The sequence below is a fragment of the Girardinichthys multiradiatus genome, chromosome 11 (assembly GCF_021462225.1).
Source record: "Girardinichthys multiradiatus isolate DD_20200921_A chromosome 11, DD_fGirMul_XY1, whole genome shotgun sequence".
Classification (NCBI taxonomy): domain Eukaryota; kingdom Metazoa; phylum Chordata; class Actinopteri; order Cyprinodontiformes; family Goodeidae; genus Girardinichthys; species Girardinichthys multiradiatus.
Genome location: NC_061804.1, coordinates 11,428,810 through 11,454,824, shown reverse-complemented (window position 1 = coordinate 11,454,824; position 26,015 = coordinate 11,428,810). Strand labels below are relative to the sequence as shown.

The 26,015-nt window shown below is 41.2% G+C and overlaps 1 protein-coding gene across 1 annotated transcript in view; it reads right to left on the bottom strand.

Moving 5' to 3' along the window:
* The window catches only part of cadm1a (cell adhesion molecule 1a), a 598,640-nt gene that overhangs the window by 79,300 nt on the left and 493,325 nt on the right, over positions 1-26,015 (bottom strand). The window contains exons 7-8 of the mRNA XM_047378234.1: positions 21,839-21,935; positions 13,013-13,185 (exon numbers count right to left, since the gene is read on the bottom strand). Coding sequence (XP_047234190.1) covers positions 13,013-13,185; positions 21,839-21,935 — 270 coding nt within the window. The remainder of the gene's footprint in view (positions 1-13,012; positions 13,186-21,838; positions 21,936-26,015) is intronic.

The following is a 26,015-nucleotide window of genomic DNA, read 5'->3' as shown; positions in this document are numbered from 1 at the left end:
TAGGAGGGAGGTCTGCAGCATGATGTGATAATCAGCAACCGACAGCTCGGCCATAACATCTATTTTTTTCACATTAGCAAAGCGAACGTTCGGCATGATTTGCTGCTGAATTACTGTAGACGTTAGCGGTGTTGGCCTGAGGACTCATCAAAGTCATCAAAAGACCGGTTGTGAAGGGATGGAGGTCTTCACTGGTTTTAATGGTGGCTGTTCTCCTCTGTGTGTGTGTGTGTGCGTGATGCTTTTAAGTTGCCCACATGTTACATTACAGTGTTTGTGTTTCTCCCACCAACGGGGACATGTGGGTGGATGAGAGAGGTAACTGGCAGCCCTCACCGTGGGGTGATGTTCGCAAGAAGAGAGATTCAATCTCCATGCAAAGTAAGGAGGAAGATTGCTTTTCTATGTTTAATGCTGTTATGTGAGCTGTAATTGGCTACAACACAGTTGCACACACAAACTGGTGTCTTTTGGCTTATAACTGATATTTCACATGATTGAAATTCCAATGCCCACAGCTATAGGATCCCTATTTTTTTCCCAGAGGACAACAGCCTCTTAACTAAAAAAGAAGATGCATCCCTGATCCCCAGAAGATTTTTACTCTTTTTTGTGACAGAGCTCTGAAGCAGTTGACAGGACCAGGCATTTTCTCTCTGTCACCACGGGTTGAATCATGTAGACTCAGTACATCTGTAAACGGGAGGAGAAATGTTTTCAAAGACATCATTCCACAGAGACATGAAGATAAAAAACCAAACAGAACAGTAGATGCTTGTTTTGGCCCATGTGCTGGGTGAGCGGCTCTTAAAGGAATTAACGAGAGCCGTTTTGGATTGAAGTACCTCATTCTGTTGTGTTGCAGCAAAGCCAGGCTAATGGTGAACTCGGAAGACTCAATGTTCTGCTGGTGTATGAAGAACACTAGAACATAATCCCTTGTGGTGAAAACTGACTCTGTAATTAGGAGCTCAGAGTAGAAAATATTATTCATAATTGCAGTTAGTTGAACCTGAACATTTTCCACTTTGAAGTTTGCTTCACATCCATGTTGGCGAGTCCTCTTTTCTCCTTGCTTTTATTTTATTTAATTGTTTCTAGATTTTTTCCATTGGTTTTAAATGACATCATAAATATTTCAGTAAAAAACAGTCAGCTGGTTGGGTTTCCACTCTGCCTAAAGTCCTCTACCATCATCCCTTTGCCAAAAAAAAAGAATATTAGCAATCTCAGGGACTACTGGCCAGTGGCACTAACCTTCATCATTATAAAGTGCTCCGAGAAACTGGTTCAGAGTCACATACCTTCATGCCTGCCACCTACACATGATTCCCACCAGTTTGCCTAAAGCACCAACAACCTCATCTTGAACACCTCCAAGTCAAAGGAACTGATTATCGACCTTAGGAGATGTAAACAGGACATTCAGCCCATCACCACAAACAGGCACAGGGTGCAGATGGTGCCAGACTTCAGGTTCCTGGGCACTTACATTAGTGAAGACCTGACCTAGACTGAAAACTACACCTCAATCCTGAAGAAGGTGTTGAGCCACGGCATTTCGCTGTGGTTCACCAGCTGCACTGTCGCAGAGAGGAAGCAGCTCCAGAGGGTCATAAACACTGCCCAGAGAGTGATTAGCTGCCCTCTTCAATCTCTGGAGGGGATCTGCAATACCCGCTGCCTCCGGAGGTCCCACAGCATCATCAGGGACCTCTCACACCCTGGTCACCACCTCTTACCTTCAGGGAAGAATTTCAGGGCAATGAAGACAAGAACAAATACACTGAAAAACATCTTCTACCCAAACGTTGTTTTGCAGCCCTGAACGCTTCAAAACCTAAACAATTATCATTTTCATTTTCTTGGTGCAATATCAATACATACAAGTGTAATATTCTATTATATTGTCTCTAAAGTTTGGACACACCTTCTCATTCAAAGAGTTGTCTTTATTTTCATGACTATGAATATTGTAGCTTCACACTGAAGGCATCAAAACTATGAATTAACACATGTGGAATTATATACTGAACAAAAAAGTGTGAAACAACTGAAAATATGTCTTATATTCTAGGTTCTTCAATGTAGCCACCTTTTGCTTTGATTACTGCTCCACACACTCTTGGCATTCTGTTGAAGAGCTTCAAGAGGTAGTCCCCTGAAATGGTGTTCACTTCACAGGTGTGCCCATCAGGTTTAATAAGTGGGATTTCAAGCCTTATAAATGGGGTTGGGACTATCAGTTGTGTTGTGCAGGAGGTGGATACAGTACACAGCTGATAGACCTACTGAATAGACTGTAAGAATTTGTATTATGGCAAGAAAAAAGCAGCTAAGTAAAGAAAAACGAATGGCCATCATTACTTGAAGAAATGAAGGTCAGTCAGTCCGAACAATTGTGAAAACTTTGAAAGTGTCCCCGAATGCAGTCGCAAAAACCATCAAGCACTACAAAGAAACCGGCTCACATGAGGACCGCCCCAGGAAAGGAAGACCAAGAGTCACCTCTGCTGCGGACGATAAGTTCATCCGAGTCACCAGCCTCAGAAATCACAGGTTAACAGCAGCTCAGATTAGAGAACAGGTCAATGCCACACAGAGTTCTAGCAGCAGACACATCTCTAGAACAACTGTTAAGAGGAGACTGCGTGAATCAGGCCTTCATGGTAAAATAGCTGCTAGGAAAACACTGCTGAGGACAGGCAACAAACAGAAGAGACTTGTTTGGGCTAAAGAACACAAGGAATGGACATTAGACCAGTGGAAATCTGTGCTTTGGTCTGATGAGTCCACGTTTGAGATCTTTGGTTCCAACCACCCTGTCTTTCTGCAGCGCAGAAGAGGTGAACGGATGGCGTCTACATGCCTGGTTCCCACCGTGAAGCATGGAGGAGGAGGTGTGATGGTGTGGGGGTGCTTTGCTAGTGACACTGTTGGGGATTTATTCAAAATTGAAGGCATACTGAACCAGCATGGCTACCACAGCATCTTGCGGCGGCATGCTATTCCATCCGGTTTGCGTTTAGTTGGACCATCATTTATTTTTCAACAGGACAATGACCCCAAGACTGTTGGAAAACCATTTCAGGTGACTACCTCTTGAAGTTCATCAACAGAATGCCAAGAGTGTGCGGAGTAGTAATCAAAGCAAAAGGTGGCTACTTTGAAGAACCTAGAATATAAGACATATTTTCAGTTGTTTCACACTTTTTTGTTCAGTATATAATTCCACATGTGTTCATTCATAGTTTTGATGCCTTCAGTGTGAAGCTACAATATTAATAGTCGTGAAAATAAAGACAACTCTTTGAATGAGAAGGTGTGTCCAAACTTTTGGTCTGTACTTTATATATACAGGGGTTGGACAGTGAAACTGAAACACCTGGTTTTAGACCACAATAATTTATTATTATGGTGTAGGGCCTCCTTTTGCGGCCAATACAGCGTCAATTCATCTTGGGAATGACATATACAAGTCCTGCACAGTGGTCAGAGGGATTTTAAGCCATTCTTCTTGCAGGATAGTGGCCAGATCACTACGTGATACTGGTGGAGGGAAACGTTTCCTGACTCACTCCTCCAAAACACCCCAAAGTGGCTCAATAATATTTAGATCTGGTGACTGTGCAGGCCATGGGAGATGTTCAACTTCACTTTCATGTTCATCAAACCAATCTTTCACCAGTCTTGCTGTGTGTATTGGTGCATTGTCATCCTGATACATGGCACCGCCTTCAGGATACAATGTTTAAACCATTGGTTGCACATGGTCCTCAAGAATGGTTCGGTAGTCCTTGGCAGTGACGCGCCCATCTAGCACAAGTATTGGGCCAAGGGAATGCCATGATATGGCAGCCCAAACCATCACTGATCCACCCCCATGCTTCACTCTGGGCATGCAACAGTCTGGGTGCTACGCTTCTTTGGGGCTTCTCCACACCGTAACTCTCCCAGATGTGGGGAAAACAGTAAAGGTGGACTCATCAGAGAACAATACATGTTTCACATTGTCCACAGCCCAAGATTTGCGCTCCTTGCACCATTGAAACCGATGTTTGGCATTGGCATGAGTGACCAAGGGTTTGGCTATAGCAGCCCAGCCGTGTGTATTGACCCTGTGGAGCTCCTGACGGACAGTTCTGGTGGAAACAGGAGAGTTGAGGTGCACATTTAATTCTGCCGTGATTTGGGCAGCCGTGGTTTTTTGTTTTTTGGATACAATCCGGGTTAGCACCCAAACATCCCTTTCAGACAGCTTCCTCTTGCGTCCACAGTTAATCCTGTTGGATGTGGTTCATCCTTCTTGGTGGTATGCTGACATTACCATGGATACCGTGGCTCTTGATACATCACAAAGACTTGCTGTCTTGGTCACAGATGCGCCAGCAAGACGTGCACCAACAATTTGTCCTCTTTTGAACTCTGGTATGTCACCCATAATGTTGTGTGCATTTCAATATTTTGAGCAAAACTGTGCTCTTACCCTGCTAATTGAACCTTCACACTCTGCTCTTACTGGTGCAATGTGCAATCAATGAAGACTGGCTACCGGGCTGGTCCAATTTAGCCATGAAACCTCCCACACTAAAATGACAGGTGTTTCAGTTTCATTGTCCAACTCCTGTATACTTGTGTGTGTATGTATCCATGTGTATAATGTACATGTATGTGTATACAACTCTATATAATACTTATTTGAATTTTTTGTTTTCCATCTATCCATCCCTCCATCCATCCATCCATCCATCCATCCGAGGGAAATACAGACACACACAGGACAAAACAACATGGTATACTCACATCTAGTAGCAATTTTGTGAGACCAATTCAACCTAACGATCACATGTTTGGAGAGAATCAATGCATGCACGATGATAACATGCAAACTCCCCCAGGCAGGGATTTGAACCAAGGACCTTCTTGCTGCAAGGTCACAAAGCTACCAACTATCCACCATGCAAAGAAATCTAGACTGTTCATGTAGATCAAATACAGATCCTATAATTACAGTTTGTGATTTATCAGCAACAATTTAGTCATCAAATAAAAGAAGTAAACAGGGGATTCAAATGCTTTAATGGGCATCTAAACCAAACCCAGTTCAAATACTTTGGGTCCAGTTTAAAAGCAGTAAAAATATTATTGTTTTAATGAGTGTTTGTTAGTAACTCAAAAAGGATAAATGAGTGAGACTGAAGTTGTCACAAGTAAACCAAAGATAAAGGTTATCATCTAAAGATTTTAGTCTAATAGAAGAAACAAAAAGCAGAAAAGACAAAATATTCAGTAAATGAACGTAAATAAATTCTAATCTATCTGTATGATTGGACTGATTTAATTATATATATATTTCTTTACATAAAACTGACCTGTTTGACGTGTAAAAGTGTGTTGAGACGAGTTTTGAGAACTAGCTCCATAGAAATAATATACGGTGAATTCAATAGGAAGTGGAACAAGAAATAAAGTCTGGAAGCTGAAGCTTTTTTCCATTTTTCTCCAGACTTTGGAAACATAACTATAACATTTCAACAACATAAAACCCTCAGACTCTTCTACACCTGCTTATGCCTGGATGAATTTTGCCTGATTCTGAGAACAGTTTTTAATTTATACATTTTTAAGCAAACAAAAGAGTAAAATAATTTAATGTTTTGCTAAAACTGTTACTGTTCATCCTTTCTGCTGAGAGTGGCCTTATTCTGTTAAACATTTGTTTCATTAAATGCTGACAAATAAAAATACAAAAGCATCAGATTTACCAGTTGCTCAGAAATAAAAGCATCTAAGGGTTGAAAGTTCAGCTTGGCTTAAAAATGTTGTGGAGGGTTTCCAGCATGCTGAGGAATCCTCAGTCAGATGCGTTTTTCCTGAGTAACTGAATGGTAAAGTGGACTCTTTTGCAGTAATATTTTAAAACATCTATGGGGAGAAGATGTCAGAGTGGATTTGTTGTGGCACGATGCTTAAGGAAGACCTCTGTTTGACCCTGGCATGAATAAATTATACAAGTTCAAATGCAGTGCATGCATGCATTTCTACTGCTGCAACATCTCAGTGGCTGTGAACCTGCAAACTATCTCAGAGGAACATTTCTGTCAGCTCATAATGCTGACCGGGAGGTTTATGGAGGTTTAGGAAGAGATCGAGCATTAAATTAAACCAGATTCAATCTGTGCTTTTCTGGAAATATGTTTAATTTTGACGTAAGTAAGGTTTTCTCTCTGGTTGTTTCCCTATTGCTAGATAGACTAACAGCTAGATTATAGCAGCTTGCTGTGAGGCGTTTCCTGATTTGTGGGGGTACCTTGTTGTTTTACTGCAGACGTAATTAGCACAGCAGAACAGCCCACTGTAAGAAACATTCATTTAGCCTTCGTCCATCAGGCGCTGAACTTCTCTACCCCTCAAATAAAACCCAGCCTTTTCACTCTGCTAATTCCCTCTGACAATAGCAGCCGAACAATTTCTCTGCAGGCTCAGGCTCTACCAAAAGTAATTGGGAAGTAATTTTGGTCAGGGAAAATGAGCACATTAGACTGTAATGCTCAGCTAGGGGAGTAAATGTTATTGGTATCAACAGCAGAGAGGCATGTTGAGATAATGCGTTAAGGCGGAGAAAGAAAGGAGGATAAAAGATCAATGTGGAAGGCAGAATAAGGACAAAATCCTGCAGAAGTAGGCGGAGGCAGGTTACAAGATTTCTGCTGGTTTATGAAAGCAAGCCACAGGTCTCCAAAGTTCACATGCATCACTCTTGTATCGATCAAAGTTGGGATTCAAGTAGAGTAAAAACAGTCTTTAAAAGTCCTGTTTTCTTACCTGTGAGAAAACAGGACTTTGTGCTGCAGAGTCTATGAAACATCACAGAGATATGGCATTTTTGAGTTTATAAATAAATCTAACCTGACCTACATTAAGATGTAATGAAAAGAAACACTATGCCCCCTGATCTGATATATTTACCATGAAATCCAATGACTGACTGAACCTTATGAAGTCAGGCTTTAGCACCAGAGAAAACAACATTTTACTATCAGGTATTATTTACTCATAGTCCCTGCCACTTACTTTAACTCTCTGAAACATCCACACTTTGCCTCAACCTGGTAGGGCTTTGGGGGTTGTGAAAGTGGATTTTAGGATATTACTGTCAAAGCGGTTTACGGGGCTTTCTGGCTCTACTGCATGTGCTAACAATGACGAGATGGGAGAACAGGACTAAAGGGTGTCATGACATAAAGAATGAGAGAGAGAAAGACAGAAAAAGAAAGCTAATTATAATATTTATAATCTAGAAAGCCCTTGCAAGGACTTGAAACTGCGGGAAGTGCTTACCACTGTTACCCTTCTCACTTATTTACAACCAGACCCAGGTGCAGAAGACTTGAACAGATCCTATTCAGTTACATTAAATGCTGTGAAAGGGTTTCAACTAAAGAAATTTCTTTGTGACTAATCATGTTTTTTGGAAGCTGAGTTCAATTTCACCTGCCTCACTTATGCCTGATCACTTCCAGACATGTAGCACCAATATATCATTTAAAGTGAACATGTCTGGCAGCATGAAGTAGGCTAAAAGATCCCAAAATCTAACACACCATGCCCTGATCTAAAGACATTAGTTGGGAAAGGGCTACAAGCCATTTCTAAGGCTTGGGGGCCCCAGAGAACCAGTGGATCAATTTTATTTTATTGTGAGTTTTTATGTCCAGTTCAGATTTTATTTTTTGCTGCATGATTTTGATATCTTCATTGCATGCTTTTAGTGCTTTAGCGTGAAATTGTTCTTGTGTTCCACATGAACAGTTTGGTTAAGGACAGTCCACTGTTGAGGTGTGGATGTGCCCTGGGGTGACCTATTAGAGGCCAAACAGACAGGTCTGGGACGCTGGCTGAACAGCTAAAACGTGTAGGACACCGACTGCAGCAGGATGAGAGGGGGACCCAGAAAGCAAGCCAAGAAGAGAGAACTGCCTGCATTGTCACAAGGTGAAGTGGCTCACACAGAGAAGAGCTGACTGACGTGACGTGGCGCACATCCTAGCAGCGAAAACTGCAACTAGTGGAAAGCAATGCATGTTAATGACAGCATTAACATGCGGTGAAACCTCTGCCAGTATCAGGCCGTGATGCAAGGGAGGATATACAGGTCCTTCTCAAAATATTAGCATATTGTGATAAAGTTCATTATTTTCCATAATGTCATGATGAAAATTTAACATTCATATATTTTAGATTCATTGCACACTAACTGAAATATTTCAGGTATTTTATTGTCTCAATACGGATGATTTTGGCATACAACTCATGAAAACTCAAAATTCCTATCTCACAAAATTAGCATATCATTAAAAGGGTCTCTAAACGAGCTATGAACCTAATCATCTGAATCAACGAGTTAACTCTAAACACCTGCAAAAGATTCCTGAGGCCTTTAAAACTCCCAGCCTGGTTCATCACTCAAAACCCCAATCATGGGTAAGACTGCCGACCTGACTGCTGTCCAGAAGGCCACTATTGACACCCTCAAGCAAGAGGGTAAGACACAGAAATAAATTTCTGAACGAATAGGCTGTTCCCAGAGTGCTGTATCAAGGCACCTCAGTGGGAAGTCTGTGGGAAGGAAAAAGTGTGGCAGAAAACGCTGCACAACGAGAAGAGGTGACCGGACCCTGAGGAAGATTGTGCAGAAGGGCCGATTCCAGACCTTGGGGGACCTGCGGAAGCAGTGGACTGAGTCTGGAGTAGAAACATCCAGAGCCACCGTGCACAGGCGTGTGCAGGAAATGGGCTACAGGTGCCGCATTTCCCAGGTCAAGCCACTTTTGAACCAGAAACAGCGGCAGAAGCGCCTGACCTGGGCTACAGAGAAGCAGCACTGGACTGTTGCTCAGTGGTCCAAAGTACTTTTTTCGGATGAAAGCAAATTCTGCATGTCATTCGGAAATCAAGGTGCCAGAGTCTGGAGGAAGACTGGGGAGAAGGAAATGCCAAAATGCCAGAAGTCCAGTGTCAAGTACCCACAGTCAGTGATGGTCTGGGGTGCCGTGTCAGCTGCTGGTGTTGGTCCACTGTGTTTTATCAAGGGCAGGGTCAATGCAGCTAGCTATCAGGAGATTTTGGAGCACTTCATGCTTCCATCTGCTGAAAAGCTTTATGGAGATGAAGATTTCATTTTTCAGCACGACCTGGCACCTGCTCACAGTGCCAAAACCACTGGTAAATGGTTTACTGACCATGGTATCACTGTGCTCAATTGGCCTGCCAACTCTCCTGACCTGAACCCCATAGAGAATCTGTGGGATATTGTGAAGAGAACGTTGAGAGACTCAAGACCCAACACTCTGGATGAGCTAAAGGCCGCTATCGAAGCATCCTGGGCCTCCATAAGACCTCAGCAGTGCCACAGGCTGATTGCCTCCATGCCACGCCGCATTGAAGCCGTCATTTCTGCAAAAGGATTCCCGACCAAGTATTGAGTGCATAACTGTACATGATTATTTGAAGGTTGACGTTTTTTGTATTAAAAACACTTTTCTTTTATTGGTCGGATGAAATATGCTAATTTTGTGAGATAGGAATTTCGGGTTTTCATGAGTTGTATGCCAAAATCATCCATATTAAGACAATAAAAGACCTGAAATATTTCAGTTAGTGTGCAATGAATCTAAAATATATGAATGTTAAATTTTCATCATTACATTATAGAAAATAATGAACTTTATCACAATATGCTAATTTTTTGAGAAGGACCTGTATGTTTGAGAGCAGTGTTCAGCACCTGGGGTTAAGACATGAAGATGATGCCTATATATACGGGTGCCCTCTGGGTACCAAAGTGTAAGGGTTTGGACTCTGATGTTATGTATGGGAATCGGAAAGAGCAAATACAAGAACTTCTAAATGCACAAGAAATAGCCGAGTCCTGGAAAGGAGGCATTTTAATTGTGGCTTTAGACAAAGCGTGAGGATGCTGGAAGAAAAAGAAACATTTATGAGGTAAGGAGTTTTGACTTGTGGTGAACTGGTTATTAGAATGTAAAATGTGGGTTAACTTGTGTCAGTGAACCTGTTCTAGGAGAATTTCTTAGTCATAGTTATTAGAGGAGAATAAGTTCTGGATTGATTCCCATTTTGTTATATCATGTGGGCTTAGGACATGAAAGGTGAGTAAAAACCCATTTAAAGGCCTACAGATGAATGGTGTCATGCCCTAGTGAAGTAGCATGTCCCATCTAACCTAACTTTGGACCTTCCAGGCCTTCAGCCTGAAGGACTGCCTGAATGCATCGCTCAGCGTGGTCCAACCCCCTGGTTGGTGCTGATTGGATGAATGATGTGTCAGGGACATGGGTGAAGCATTCATATACTAGATTAGGTATTTGCACATATCCCCAAATGGAGAAAACATGGAACAGTGGAGAACCTTCCCAGAAGAGGCTTTGCTACCAAAATGACTCCAAGAGATCATCAACAACTCATCCAGGAGGTCACAGAGGAACCCAGAACAACATCTAAAGCTCTGCAGACCTGTCTAGATTAAGATCAGAGGTCATGATTCAAAAATAAGAGAGATTGGGCAAAAATGGCCTCCACGGGAGAGTTCTAAGACCAGGACCACTGCTGACCCAAAAGATCACAGGTCTTTCTCACAATTGCCAAAAAAAAAAAAAACATCTTGTTGATCCTCAAGACTTTTGGGGAAATATTCTGTGGACTGACAAAAGTGGTCCTTTCTGGAAGGTGCGCATCCTGGTACATATGGTGTAGAATCATCACAGCATTTCAGAAAACCAACATCATGCCTACACCTACACAGTCAAACATGGTGGTGGTAGTGTAATGGTCTGGGGTTGATTTGCTGCTTCAGGACCTGGACAACTTGTTATACCTGATGAAACCATGAATTCTGTTCTTTACCATCAGTTCCTGACCTTAGGCCCAAACACAGGTGAGTTATGCAGCAGGCCAATGATCCAGATGAGACCAGCAAGTTCACCGCTGAATTTCTCACAAACGAACAAAAAAAAGCTTTGGAGTGTCCTAGTCCAAGTCTGGATCTGATGATGCTGTGTATAAATTTAAACAAGCTGTTCATGTTCACAAACCTTAAAATGTGGCTGAATTAAGCAGAGTGGGCCAAAGCTGCCCCACAGCGATGAAAAACACATGTTGTCAATTATTGATAAGAACCAGTTATTAAGTTCAGGGGATACTTTTCACATACAGTCAGGTTGGTTTGTATAGCTTTATTTTCCCTTAATGAAGCATTTATTGTAAACTACTTTATTTTTACTTTTTATCTCTGTCTGATATTTAAACATGTGTGACAAAAAAGCAACAGAATAAATCAAATGCTCCATCTTCCTATGATCTCCTGTTTTTAAAACAGTTTCAGTTTATTGACGTCTATAGAACCAGTTTATAACAAATGGCGTCTCAAGGCACTTTACACCTGCTGATGGTGGTCAAAGGGCCCGGTGGCACCAATTGTATGGCAGCCGCACTTCTGTCAGTCTGCCCCAGGGCAGCTGTGGCTACAATGTAGCTCACCATTGTCAGTGTGTGAATGACTGATTGTGGTGTAAAGTGCTTTGGGGTCTCTGGGGACTTGATAAAGTGCAGGACATTTACCAGTTTACAATAAAAGGCCAATTCAATGCAATCATACAGACAGTGGAACAACAATGAAGCTGTAAAGTCTGAATTGTGCCCAAAATGTTTTGAATCTAAACTAATTTAAAGGTAAATTGGAGCTGAGATGACTTTAAGGTGAACCTTTATCAACATGTAATTTGGGATTTAGCGTTAAATATAAGTTAAAATCAAATTGATTTATTTTGAAGAAACAAAAACGAGGCGTTTTAACTAAAAACTATCATGTGTTGTGTAAAATGTTGTGGTTAAGGCCTTTTTCCCCCAACAAGTTCCGTTTTTTCAGGTGCCATCAGTAACAGAAAATCTAAAGAGCATTCTAGGAACATTAAAAAAAGGGGGATTTCAAGAGTCAACAGTTAATTTTAAATTTTTAAACATTTAATTCAAATATTACAGAAACATTAGAAGTCAGAAGTTCATGTGAGAAGACTTCCCCAAATTTTGAGTATGTTGGGCTTCTTTTAAGGAAATGTTTAATAACAGAACTGAACAACTAAGTTAGGCTGGAAATTCATTCATTCATAAACGACCTGTTATTTTTTAAGGTTTGCAAACTTTTAGGTCCTAGTGTTTATCAGAGGTGATATTTTATTGTTAACATTCTTTAATGCATATTTTCAAGTAACTCCACAATCTCCTCAATCCACAAAGAAAGAGGTTTCTCTGGAGAGAAACTCAGCAAAATGTTTCATTTTCTAAAAGTACTCCAGTTTCAAGACATGCTTTTTAAATGTGTGTTAATATGCAGAGGTTGAATTTCCCTTAATAGTGTTTAAATGGTGATGTTTTCATCTCGTTAAAAGAAATCTGTGAATGTTTTTAAGAGGAACCTTTGAGGTAAAATATCTGAACTTCTTCCTAAAGACAGGAAGAGGACTCGTGCATTATTATCTGCGGTGTTACGCAGCTCTAAATAAAAGTGCAGAGGATCATGCAGTCTGGTTAATAAAGCAGAGTTCAGCAATAAAGTGTTAGTAAAACCACATCAAGAACAACACAGATCCCTTGTTTTAAAGTCAAGTTGCATTTCTTGAATTATGCCAGCAGAGTGTTTAATATGCTCCAAGTGTGACAAATGAGCACCTGTGTTAACAGCTTAGCAGCCTCATAAATTACTCAGTATTTTACATTTAATTATGCTGCTGTTCATGTTCAGCCTCTTCAAACTGAGCAAAGTATTCAAGATTTTTAAAGAGTGGAATATCCCAGACAAAATCTGCATGAATCAAAGGAACTTCAGAAATTAATTGTGTTGCTTGAGTGGATGAGTGAAAGGCTGGAGACTGTATACAGGTACAGAAGTCAGATAGGCCAAGATAATAAAGCTTTAGCAGAGATCATGGCTTACCGTAGACATAGAGGACGTAGTCGTCGAAAGACTCCCCCAGCGGGTTGAACGCCACACACCTGTAGGTCCCATTGTAGGACTTGTTCAGATTCTCGATGTAGAGATCCCCACCGGTGATAACCACATGAGACGGTACATCATCATCCACCTTCAGCCAGTTCACCTGCTGTGGCCTGGAATCAGAACATCAGAAGACCAGTGAGGACAGAGTGCTGCTATAGGTTCTCAACCTGATGATTGAAGGTAATTAAGTTGTAAATTTTACACGCCTGAAACTCCCCATCAGCCAGCTAAACCCAGGAAGGTTGTTCAATGAAGAGTGGAACATCTTCAAGAAGGGAATTTCATCCGATTCCTGAACTGTGATTATTCTCCAGAGAAGAGTCATTTCTCATGACAAGATGAATGAAGGTGTCTTTTATGCTGCTGCTTCAGACCCTCGCCTCTTAGTGCAATTCACATTAAGCACCAGTTGGAACTATACAAGAAGGAATGGCCTCTATTTAACAAAGTGTAGCTGAAGAAGAGCTGTAGAGGAAGTTCTTTCCGTCCTTCACACTATACAGGTCCTTCTCAAAATATTAGCATATTGTGATAAAGTTCCTTATTTTCCATAATGTCATGATGAAAATTTAACATTCATATATTTTAGATTCATTGCACACTAACTGAAATATTTCAGGTCTTTTATTGTCTTAATACGGATGATTTTGGCATACAGCTCATGAAAACCCAAAATTCCTATCTCACAAAATTAGCATATCATTAAAAGGGTCTCTAAACGAGCTATGAACCTAATCATCTGAATCAACGAGTTAACTCTAAACACCTGCAAAAGATTCCTGAGGCCTTTAAAACTCCCAGCCTGGTTCATCACTCAAAACCCCAATCATGGGTAAGACTGCCGACCTGACTGCTGTCCAGAAGGCCACTATTGACACCCTCAAACAAGAGGGTAAGACACAGAAAGAAATTTCTGAACGAATAGGCTGTTCCCAGAGTGCTGTATCAAGGCACCTCAGTGGGAAGTCTGTGGGAAGGAAAAAGTGTGGCAGAAAACGCTGCACAACGAGAAGAGGTGACCGGACCCTGAGGAAGATTGTGGAGAAGGGCCGATTCCAGACCTTGGGGGACCTGCGGAAGCAGTGGACTGAGTCTGGAGTAGAAACATCCAGAGCCACCGTGCACAGGCGTGTGCAGGAAATGGGCTACAGGTGCCGCATTCCCCAGGTCAAGCCACTTTTGAACCAGAAACAGCGGCAGAAGCGCCTGACCTGGGCTACAGAGAAGCAGCACTGGACTGTTGCTCAGTGGTCCAAAGTACTTTTTTCGGATGAAAGCAAATTCTGCATGTCATTCGGAAATCAAGGTGCCAGAGTCTGGAGGAAGACTGGGGAGAAGGAAATGCCAAAATGCCAGAAGTCCAGTGTCAAGTACCCACAGTCAGTGATGGTCTGGGGTGCCGTGTCAGCTGCTGGTGTTGGTCCACTGTGTTTTATCAAGGGCAGGGTCAATGCAGCTAGCTATCAGGAGATTTTGGAGCACTTCATGCTTCCATCTGCTGAAAAGCTTTATGGAGATGAAGATTTCATTTTTCAGCACGACCTGGCACCTGCTCACAGTGCCAAAACCACTGGTAAATGGTTTACTGACCATGGTATCACTGTGCTCAATTGGCCTGCCAACTCTCCTGACCTGAACCCCATAGAGAATCTGTGGGATATTGTGAAGAGAACGTTGAGAGACTCAAGACCCAACACTCTGGATGAGCTAAAGGCCGCTATCGAAGCATCCTGGGCCTCCATAAGACCTCAGCAGTGCCACAGGCTGATTGCCTCCATGCCACGCCGCATTGAAGCAGTCATTTCTGCAAAAGGATTCCCGACCAAGTATTGAGTGCATAACTGTACATGATTATTTGAAGGTTGACGTTTTTTGTATTAAAAACACTTTTCTTTTATTGGTCGGATGAAATATGCTAATTTTGTGAGATAGGAATTTTGGGTTTTCATGAGCTGATGATGCCAAAATCATCCGTATTAAGACAATAAAAGACCTGAAATATTTCAGTTAGTGTGCAATGAATCTAAAATATATGAATGTTAAATTTTCATCATGACATTATAGAAAATAATGAACTTTATCACAATATGCTAATTTTTTGAGAAGGACCTGTAGTGAACCACTGCAGAAAAGCTTCCTATGCATTCAACTGTAACATAGCACATTTGTCCACCAGATACTTTAGACTACTACAGATTTAAAAGTAGTTTAAAAGAGTTTCTGCAAGTTTAGTTATTAAGGAGACTAATAGGTTTCACATCCTAAAAAATCTGTTGCCGTTTTTGTATTAAAGGAATCATACTAATTGCTGCAGCTTTGTGTTGCAATTGCAGGTTGGGTGCAGTTTTGTACTTTTACTTGTGTAGGTGGACAGCTACTAAGCATCAGCCACTGTTCTCATTTCTTGAATAGCCATTTTTATGACAATAAGCCCAGAGTCACAGAGGGTTGGGGGGGACGACAAAACACCTCCATTTGGCAGCGGCAGCTTCCAATGACCACTGCCAGCTACCATTATTTCCCCTGAGCGTGCGCTGTTGGCCTCTCTTGTTGCATTTTGTTGCTGAGTTTTAGGTTGCTGCCCTCCCTTTGAGAGGAAATTTGGTGGGGATCAAGAAAACAAATCGAAGATGTGGAAGAAAAAAAATTAAGTGAAAAAAAACCCCAACAAAAGAAAACTGAACAAATCTGCAGAAGTTAGAGAGCAAAACAAGCAAAGCCCAGGTGTGTTTAATGGCCGTGGCCGACTGGAGAAGTGAAAAGTAAACAAGAAATAAAAATATAACTACTGGAGAGGAAGACATAACCAATGAAATTCTATAGGTGGACTGGATGTTGTGAGAGAAGGTAAAATAAATTCAGAGGAGGGTGATAGACAGCAATAGACCAACAAGGTAAGATGGGGATGCAAGGAGAGAGGAAGGGCAGGTGTCTAGAATACAAATGTCTGCCTGCAGCCGGGGCCCCGCTCTGCTACCGGCTGGTAATGACTACACAACTCTCAGCAGCTCTAATGAAAATGACTTCCAATTCCCGCCTCACTGTATTGATTGTGTTTTCATCTTTATAAAATGAATACAGGGAGTGAGCTTGTCTTGATGCCAAGCTTGAAAACTGTGGGGGTCTGGTGGTGGTGGTGGGGGGATACACAGTGTTTTGATCTGTGTGTTTTGTGTCTGTGTGTTCCTGTTATGTCCTGCCTTTAACAGATCATAGAATAAAAACGTGTCCTGCAAAGAACAGCTCCAGATTAAGATGTTGTTTCGGGGCAACTTTCAAATAAATTTTACAGAATCCACTTTTTATTACAAATATACACATTCCCAAATGGAGAGCATTTTGTGAATTAATAAAAGGTTAAAACATTTCAATTTATTGGTGAATACATTTTCACATCCATGAATTTTGTTGAAGCACCTTTGGCACCTGTCACAGTTTTTTGTGTTTTGGGGTATGTTCTACCACCGAATGCTCCTGAAGGTCCTCCTTTGTTACCTTAGCTGTTTGCTTCAGGGCATTGTTGTGTTGAAAAGAAATTGTCGCCTTAGGCCCAGGGCGCTCTGTAGCAAATGTTTCTTAAAGGATTTCCTTTCCAATATGTATCAGCTGTCACTTCTGTGTCTGTACCCAGTTCCTGCCACAGAAAACACCCCCACAGCATAATGCTGCCACAGCAGGGATGTGCTCAATAAATGATGGAGGTAGTTAATGCAAAAAGGTCTATTTTGATTTTATCAGAGAATGTCAGATTTTGGATTTGGTGTCTTTTGGGGGATGCATGGTGATGCAGTTGGTAACATTGTTGCCTTGTAGCAAGAAGGTCCTGGTTTTGAATCCCGGCCTGGGCTCTTTCTGCATAGAGTTTGCATGTTCTCCTTGTGCATGCGTGGGTTCTCTCCAGGTACTCTGACTTCCTCCCATAGTCTAAAATCATGACTGTTAGTTCAACTGGCCTCTTTAAATTTTCCTTAGGCATGAGTGTGTGTGCGTGTGTGTGCATGGTTGTCTGTCCTGTGTGTCTCTGTGTGTCCTTGTGATGGACTGGCGACCTGTCCAGGGTGTACCCTGCCTCTCATCCAGTGACCACTGGAGGCACCAGCTCCTGTGGAGCTTCTCCTCAGCTGAGTAGTGAGCAGAGAGCCCCTGTACCTTAAGGTCCAGGTCCAAGGCTAGTGACGGTATATGTTTGAGGAGGTTTAGGACAAAGCATACCAGCAGATTTCGTTCTTCACCATCTGTAACTTGAATGTTTTGTGTGTTCCTCCTTTTTTATCAGGACCACGTCCTCTCACTGTCCAACATGGATCTCCATCTCCCGCAGACCCCAGTCGCTCCTTCAGCTCCTGTATTTCCTGTGTTTAGTTTGTTGCTCCTTCCTGTACACAGGAAGCCAGAGTCCTTCTCATTTTGTCCCTTCTGAGTCCAGAGTTGAGCTCTATTATTGCTTCTGGTTGGTCGTTTGCTGTTTTCTGAAGCTTTCAGTGTTAGCTTGAGATCTCCTTTACTAACTTTAGGGGGTAGAGCTCTTTTCATGATATTTCAGTCTTGCATCTTTCTTCTGATTTCTTTTCATGCTTCTGATTCCACTTATTTACGTAGTTTGATGAAGGCGAGATGTGGAGTGTCTGAAGTTTACCTATTGACCTGAAGTCTAATATTAAAAACAGATTAAATGACAGAAACACTATAAAAGAAAATGCTGGTGGCTTTGAAACCTTTTTGACATACCTTGAAGCCAGAAGCTATGGATGATTGTTGTGGATCCAAGCTTTTTAACTGTTGTCTAGTGAAACCTTTCAAAAAAGGTTTTAACTGAAGCAAAGAATGTCTTGTGCTTTTCTTTCTGCTGTACTTTCTTCCAGAACACCTCACAGTTGTTCACATTAATGTAATATTCTCAACGCCACCATCATCCGATGATTTCGTTCTTCTGTTCAAATCTGAACTGCCTTGTCAACAAATTAACATGACTGATACAAACGCTGCCAGCTATATTGATGTTTGAATCGTCCAACGGGACTTCTGCCTGAGGCTCTCGGTCTTTTACTCTTCCCTGTTCACGCTAATGACTTCATTTGCACTCCATTACATCTCATATCACAGAGACCTGTCATTCGAGCAAACCAACACCTGTGTTCGCAAGTGATACATCTGAAATGCCAGCCTAATGAGAGACGGGCAGGAGCTTTCAGGTGATACAGGCCAACATTTGCAGGAATTTAATTAGCACAAATAAAAGCCTCTGTAAGTTTTCAGCGTGGAGGGGAAATGACTTGAAGACATTTATATACTTAGCTGTGTCTACTACAACTGATCATTTATCTGCATTTAGGAAAACAGACCTAATTAATACATTCAGATCCTGAAGTCAAAAAAACTCAGCTTCATTTCAGAGTCAAACTCTGTGAGAATACTGGACTTTGTTAAAACCAAAATCGAGCTTCTCAGAACTTAATCTATCGACCATTCTGAGACACGATTTCTAAACAGAGCAAAGAATAGATCAGTAAAATGTTCAAAGCACTCTAAAAAAGGCGTATTTGGACAAGTGATCGTAGATTCTGCAGGTTAGCACCCGAACATCCCTTTCAGACAGCTTCCTCTTGCGTCCACAGTTAATCCTGTTGGATGTGGTACGTCCTTCTTGGTGGTATGCTGACATTACCCTGGATACCGTGGCTCTTTATACATCACAAAGACTTGGTGTCTTGGTCACAGATGCGCCAGCAAAACGTGCACCAACAATTTGTCCTCTTTTGAACTCTGGTATGTCACCCATAATGTTGTATGCATTTCAATATTTTGAGCAAAACTGTGCTCTTAACCTGCTAATTGAACCTTCATACTCTGCTCTTACTGGTGCAATGTGCAATCAATGAAGACTGGCTACCAGGCTGGTCCAGTTTAGCCATGAAACCTCCCACACTAAAATGACAGGTGTTTCAGTATCATTGTCCAACCCCTGTATATTCATGAAGAGACATAACTATGCGACCCATTATTTCATAAACCTGAAATCATATCTGTTTTCAGATATGAGGAACTGCTGTAAATACAGTGACATACTTAATCTGAATTAGACTGAAAATACCAGCGCTTTACAGGAATATGTCAGTACATGGGGGAAATTTAATGCCAAAAATCAAGAGCACATATTTTCAATTTGCGAGCAGGATTTCATTCTGCTTGCACTCAAAACTTCTGCTTCTCTCTAATCTTTGTTTCTGCGCTCTGATCTGATGCTTCTTGCATAGATAATTTCTCCACCTGCTTGCTTCATCCTCCATCCGCACAAACTTGCTCTCTGCTCGGATAAAAACTGCACTCTCAAATTTCTTCGCTGCTCACAAATTCTTTTTGCTCCCTCTCAGATTAAAGTCGTATCATCTCCTCGCAACCATTTCAGCCAATAGAACAGTGTGCAACTGCTAGGTGACAGGCTAAGTTGGGGTGCGCTTGTTTCCTTCTACTGACTGGGCCAGTGTTGCTACAATTGATGACTGAGAACATATTGCATTTGGCTCAGCAATTGCTCCAGAATTTGACGCCTCAACAGAGTCTGTAACAATGGTAGAAAGTATAACATTATAGTTATTTTATTGTGAAGCACTTAAATTATAGAAAATGAAGAATAAGCATTTATTTATAATATATATGATTCAGATATTATAAATAGCTATTCCAAAAAAGAAAGTGTTTAATTTAACCCAACAAGGACCAAACCTTAAAATGTAAGGTTAGCTTTGTCACCATTTTGCAGAAAACATAACAGCAATATTGTAAATCCTTATCTGTATCTTTGATATACTAGATAAATCAGCAAATTTACAATGCAATTCTTAAACATGTCTTCCACTGAAAAGATGTGTGTGATTGTCATATTTTATTTGAATGTTGTTTATATTGATAGAAACAGACGTACATATTAAACTACTGAATGTTTAAAATCACTTACTTCAGGATAGTTTGTATTATCCATTGTCATTGTCTTTGCTGAGTTGAGCTATCCATCGAAGTAGATTGACCTATTTCATGAAATTGCGACGCACACCGGATGCATAGAAACACTTACTTCCAGATTTTGAATCCGGATGACCTGTGTCAGGGAAGTAGCAACAGAGGCACGCTGATATGGTTGCTAGGAGATGATATGACTTTAATCTGAGAGAAAGGAAAAATAATTTGTGAGCAGGGAAGAAACTTGAGAGCGCAGTTTTGATCCGAGCAGAGAGCAAGTTTGCGCACATGGAGGATGAAGCAAGCAGGAGGAGAAATTTATCTATGCAAGAAGCATCAGATCTGAGTGCAGAAACAAAGATTAGAGAGAGAACAGAGTATATTTGAAAGAAAGCTGAAGTTTTGAGTGAAAGCAGAATAAAATCCTGCTCTCAAATTGAAAATATGTGCTCTTGATTTTCACAGTAAATTTACCCCATAGTACATGTGTGATCATCAAAGAGGAGAAAAGGAACTAAACTGCAAACATGTGAATAGCCATTAAAACAACTATTATGTAAAATTATATAAATGTGTGTGGACTTTTGCATAAATGCATACATAACACCTCATTCAAACGTGGGCAAGCTTTTGCTTCATTGCGCTGTTTTAGGAGAATTGAATGGACATGCAAACTCTATCTTTTGAATAGTTTTTGTGAATTTGGCTACCAAGAAATCAGATTGTATGAACTGAGACTGACAGGTATGCTCAGTTTTTCATCAAATACTGAAAACTCATCACATTAAGCTGCTTCACATGATTTGTTTTTTATTAATCTAAATTTCTAGATAAATTCATTGATCTTATTCTGCACAGGGATTTAAAACAAAACCGAAGCTCCTGAAGGCTTCAGAGGCTGTTGGAGTTTTCGTCAATAAATGTCAGGAAAGCTGAACCCTTCACTGGACGAAGCAGGTAATTTAAGTGGAAGGATGGATAAAAATACTAAGAAATGACACTGTGTTATGATAGATTCTCACTCAGCAGACTCACAGGAATAGTGGAAATATTTTATCAGTTGCTACAGATACTGTACATACTGAACAGCTGCTTGGTGAGGAATTTAATATTACCAGCTTCCCATAAAGAATGGAAAAAATCATTTACACCCAGAACAAGGGAATGATTTAGCAATGGCACAGAGAAGTATATCAGATAAATGACTCAAGGTAAAACAGACAAAACTTTTTACAATTCTTCTCTGAAAAAATCTGTGTTTTATGGTGTCATTTTTACTTAAATGGCGGCTGCCTTGAGGTTACTCAGATGAAGAGAAAAATGTGCTGCCTCTGAATTTAACAAGAAAGAGGAAAATATAGCCTAATAAATAACTTTAAACTTGAAAGAGTCATGCAGGATAATACGACTTGGCTGAGAGTTGTTTAAACACTATAATATCATCAATATGATTCTTATTTTACAAGGTGCTAAACTACATCTGGGATTCTCAACAGGTATTTCCACTTATATACAGCTGAACCGAGGTGATGGATGGATGGATGAGATCCTTGTTTGCTCTATATATCATTTCAACGCCACCTTCTGTTTGTTGTATTTGGTTTAAACTTTAAAGCGTAAACTAATCATAAACTTTTCAGTTCATGTTTGTTTAAAAAGCCAGCAGAAACACTTCCTCGAGTTAAAGGAATGTAGTCGTGGGATTTGAATAAACATGTACGTTTCCATCTGTGAACAGGTGCGGTTTGTTTCCACTCCCTGTGGTTGTGTTTAATTGGTTGAAAAATGTGTCTGAATACGTCTTACTGGGGTTTGCCTTTGGCTTGACATGTCAACTCCAGGTTCTCTCCTTCTCTCGTCAAACCCTGAGGAAATTCTACCACGATCTTCACCTCCGGTTTGTCTGGAATGATGAGGGGGAAAATGAGAAAAGAAAGTAAGCCTCAGCAGGAGAAAAACAGACCTGTACAGAAAGTATAATTGCTCCAAAAATTATTTTAAACCTCCATTTATATCAAACACATACAGTTCCATCACATGCAGGAAATCTGCTTCACTGGTCTTTACAGGTACAAGTTTTAGAGGTCCTTCAAACTCCTTTTTGTTCCCAGGCAACAGGTTTAAGTGGGCCCCATATGGTTTAGTTTAGGCTGGATAGGTACAATGTGAGTCTGGCCTCACAATGGTCTTCTTGTATGATACCAATGTGGATTGGCTAAAGACCTACACATAGTAGCAGCTTATGAGCTAATTCCATATCTAGTACAGGATGTAAAGAGGTCCCAGAAGAATTTTAAATCATCCATTACATTGTGTGGAAAAAAGTCTTGAAGTGGAGGACATTCAGACCAGCTGCCAACATGGCCAAGTGGGTCATTATCGATTGATCGATACGTTTTATTTATTTATCTTCCAGCAGCCCCCCTCTACACCAAGTGGCGCCATAGGCAACCACCCATGTGACCAAGACTAGTAGCTGGGTGTTGCCCCTGCAGCCACACATTAAAGCTCTGAATGCTAAATTATTGAATTATTTATTGCTCCATGGATTTAGTTTTATAAAATCCACATTTACGCATGGTTAATGATAATCTGGAAGCTTTATCTTTATTTTGCATAAACCACTTTTATTGGCACATTTTAATGTTTACTTGCTATTTGAAGAGCACACTTTTAGTTAACCTTTGCTGTGGTTAAATCCATTGGAAATTTGCAATAAATGTTTCTTTAAGCTATTAGTTTCGTGGAGATGCTGAGTCGACCCACAGTCACTGTTTAGATGTTTGCTTTATGTCAGAACAGATTTCGGAAGAAGGTTCTGGTTCTAAAACAACATCCCAAGCTTTCAACATCCCACAGAGCTCTGTTCAATCCATCATCTAAACATAAAGAGAAGATGGACCACTTGCAGACCTACCAAGACATGGACGCCCACCTAAACTGAAAAGCTGAGTACAGAGAGCATCAATCAGAGAAGCAGGGCCCCAGGGGGCCCGTGGTAACTCTGGAGGAGCTGCAGAGGTCAACCTCACATTTATGCAATACTTTGTGTTGATCTGTCACATAAAATCCACTGAGGTCTGTGGTTTGGACAGGGGTGTAAATACTTTTGAAAAGCTGTGTACCTTTTGTATGCATCTTCTTATGTACAGTGCTGTACGGTGATGTATTTTCTTATGAACACATAGTGGAATAAATTTTAGATTCAGTCTGTCTCTTCACAGAGCATAAAACATCTCTGAAGTTGATCTGAATCTCTGCCAAGAAGTGAAAATATAATTCCCCACTTGCATAAATTGTTCTTTTTTTTTGAGTTTCTGTGGCCTAAATGTTCCACTTGGTCCTTGCATTTTTAATCAGGTTGCAGATCGAGAGATCAGGCCTGAGTTACGGTTTCAGAGCCAGCAGTAAAGTTCTACACAGCCGGCCGACCTTCTCAGTTATAAACAACAAATGTCTGGTTGTCCATCTGTCTGCATCCTGCTCTGTGAGAGGCTGGCTGATGGACAGCAGATGGGCAAACAGCCAGCTCAGTGGGCACACATGGATTCAGACAGCAGCCCTTTGGCTTTATTTCCACTTCAGACTCTACAAGGCATCCTGCAACTTTTTCCTGCTCACAGTCATCTGACCTTGTCATCTCCGAGCTATAAACATGAAGGACGCCAGGCATCTTTTGATAGCTCTACGTAGTTACAGCAAACCTTTCTTGTCTCTGCATGATAAAGAACACGCCTCAGTGCCAGATCTGCACAACGCAGTTTCAGTGAAATACTGTCTACTGTATGCAGGAAGGCCATTCTCATTATGCTAACCAGAGTATTTGCTTTATTGTGAGCCTAACCTCATAAGCGCTCAACACGGCGCTATCTGTCTCCCTGCAGACAGCAGTCCTTAAAGTGGAAACAACCCAGCAGGAAACCAGCAACTTTGCTTTTAGATAAACGCTAACCAGCCACTTCATTAGGCACACCTGTTCAACTGCTTGGGAACCTACATGGGGAATCAGCCAATCACATGACAGCAGCTCAATGCATTTAGGCATCTAGATGACTTTCTGTTCAAAATGAGCATCAGAATGGGAGATAGAGGAGACCGAATGACTTTGAACACAGCACGGTTGATGGTGCCAGACAAGGTGGCCTGAGTATTTCAGAACCTGCTGGGATTATCACGCAAAACCATCTCTAAGGTTTACAGAAAAAGTCAGAAGAAGGGAAGCTCTCCAGCGAGCAGCAGCTGTGTGGATGAAGATACCTGGTTGATGTCAGAGGTCAGAAGAGAAAGAGTAGACTGGTTGGAGATGAGACAAAGGCAATGGTAGCTTAAATAATCAGTCACTACCAACGCAGGTTTGCACCATCTCAGCCATCTAAGTTAACCAACATGTTGTTGTTCAATTCTGCTCCATAACAAAGGAGAAAAGCCCAATCCCTCTAAACGCTCCCTGGAGCCTCACTAAAGGGACTTTACATTTTAAGAATGGTTTTACTTTTCAAATACAGACTTATTCATTTAAAACAGGGACAGCGCATATTTATGAATAGATACAACGGATTTGTAAAGACACCAGATTGCAGCCCAAAGCCAGTTTCCATCTGCTGATAATTTAACATTTGATATAACATAACATGACATGACATAAAGACACCAGACATGCAACAGGAATCCATGCAAAAGTGCTCCAACCAAAAAAATGATTATTTAAACAACTGATGAAGGTATGTCAGAAAACCTGTTGCACATATTAAACATGATTAAAGAACTCATGTCCTCCTGAGGAGAGAGCCACACCTTCAACTCTCCCTTAAAAGCATGAAGGCTGCTGCTGTCTCTTACAGTTGGAGGTAGTCGACTTTTAAAAGAAAATAGGAATAAGAGCTCGTTCTGAAGTGGACCTTACTGTTAGTTCTGTTTGCTTTAGAACCTATTTTTACTCTTTTAGAGAAGAGATTCAGTCAGTCATTTTCTACAGCTTCTTCCATAGTGGGTCGCGGGGAAGCTGGTGCCTATCTCCAGCAGTCTATGGGCGGGAGGCGGGGTTCACCCTGGACAGGATGCCAGTCCATCACAGGGCAAAACAGACACACACACACACAGGACAAACAACCAATTAACCTAACAGTCATGTTTTTGGACTGTGGGAAGAAGCCGAAGTACCTGGAGAAACACGCGCATGCACGGGAGAACATGCAAACTCCATGCAGAAAGACCCCCGGCCAGGAGTGCTACCAACTGAGCCACCGTGCAGCCTATTGGAGATTCATTACAACTCTAATGCATTTCTCCCTTAATGAAAAACGTTTGATAACTTGTTTTATTTCCCACTTTTAGCAAGTCAGTCTTCTGCTTGAAATATTTGTATCAAATATTCATTTTATGTAGGGTTTTTTAATGCTTTAAAAGGAATTATATTCCTAAAGCTGCATAAAAACAGAAAAAAACTGAAACATTAAAAGACAAACCATGACACCTCCACCTCCATGCTTCACAGCTTGTATGATGATCTTTTCCTGGAATGCTGTGTTTGGTTTATCCCAATCATCTCCTCGGTTCTGGTGTCTAAATGATTCAGCTTTAGGCCCATCAGTCCAAAGAACATTATTCTCAGAAGTCCTGGTCTTTATTTACATTCTCTGTAGCAAACTTTAGGCTGACCTTCATGTTCTTCTTAGCAGGCAAAGGGTTTCTCCTTGCACACCTACCATTAGAGTTAGACTTCTTCAGACTGATTTCAAATTCTTCTGAGACTTCTTTAAATCCCTCGCCAGACTCATCAGCTGCTACAATCTTCTCCATGAAGACCTCAGACAGCTCTTTGGAGCTCACCATGGTGTTCATTTTCAAAGTCAGGAGCCCTAAACTGAACATCTGAAGTTTAACAGGACAATCTCCTTCAAACTGCTGAGTGAGGATGTTCTCACCATGTGCAGCTGATGTGATTCACCTCTGTGTGATTTTAGCCACCAGTTATTTCTTACCA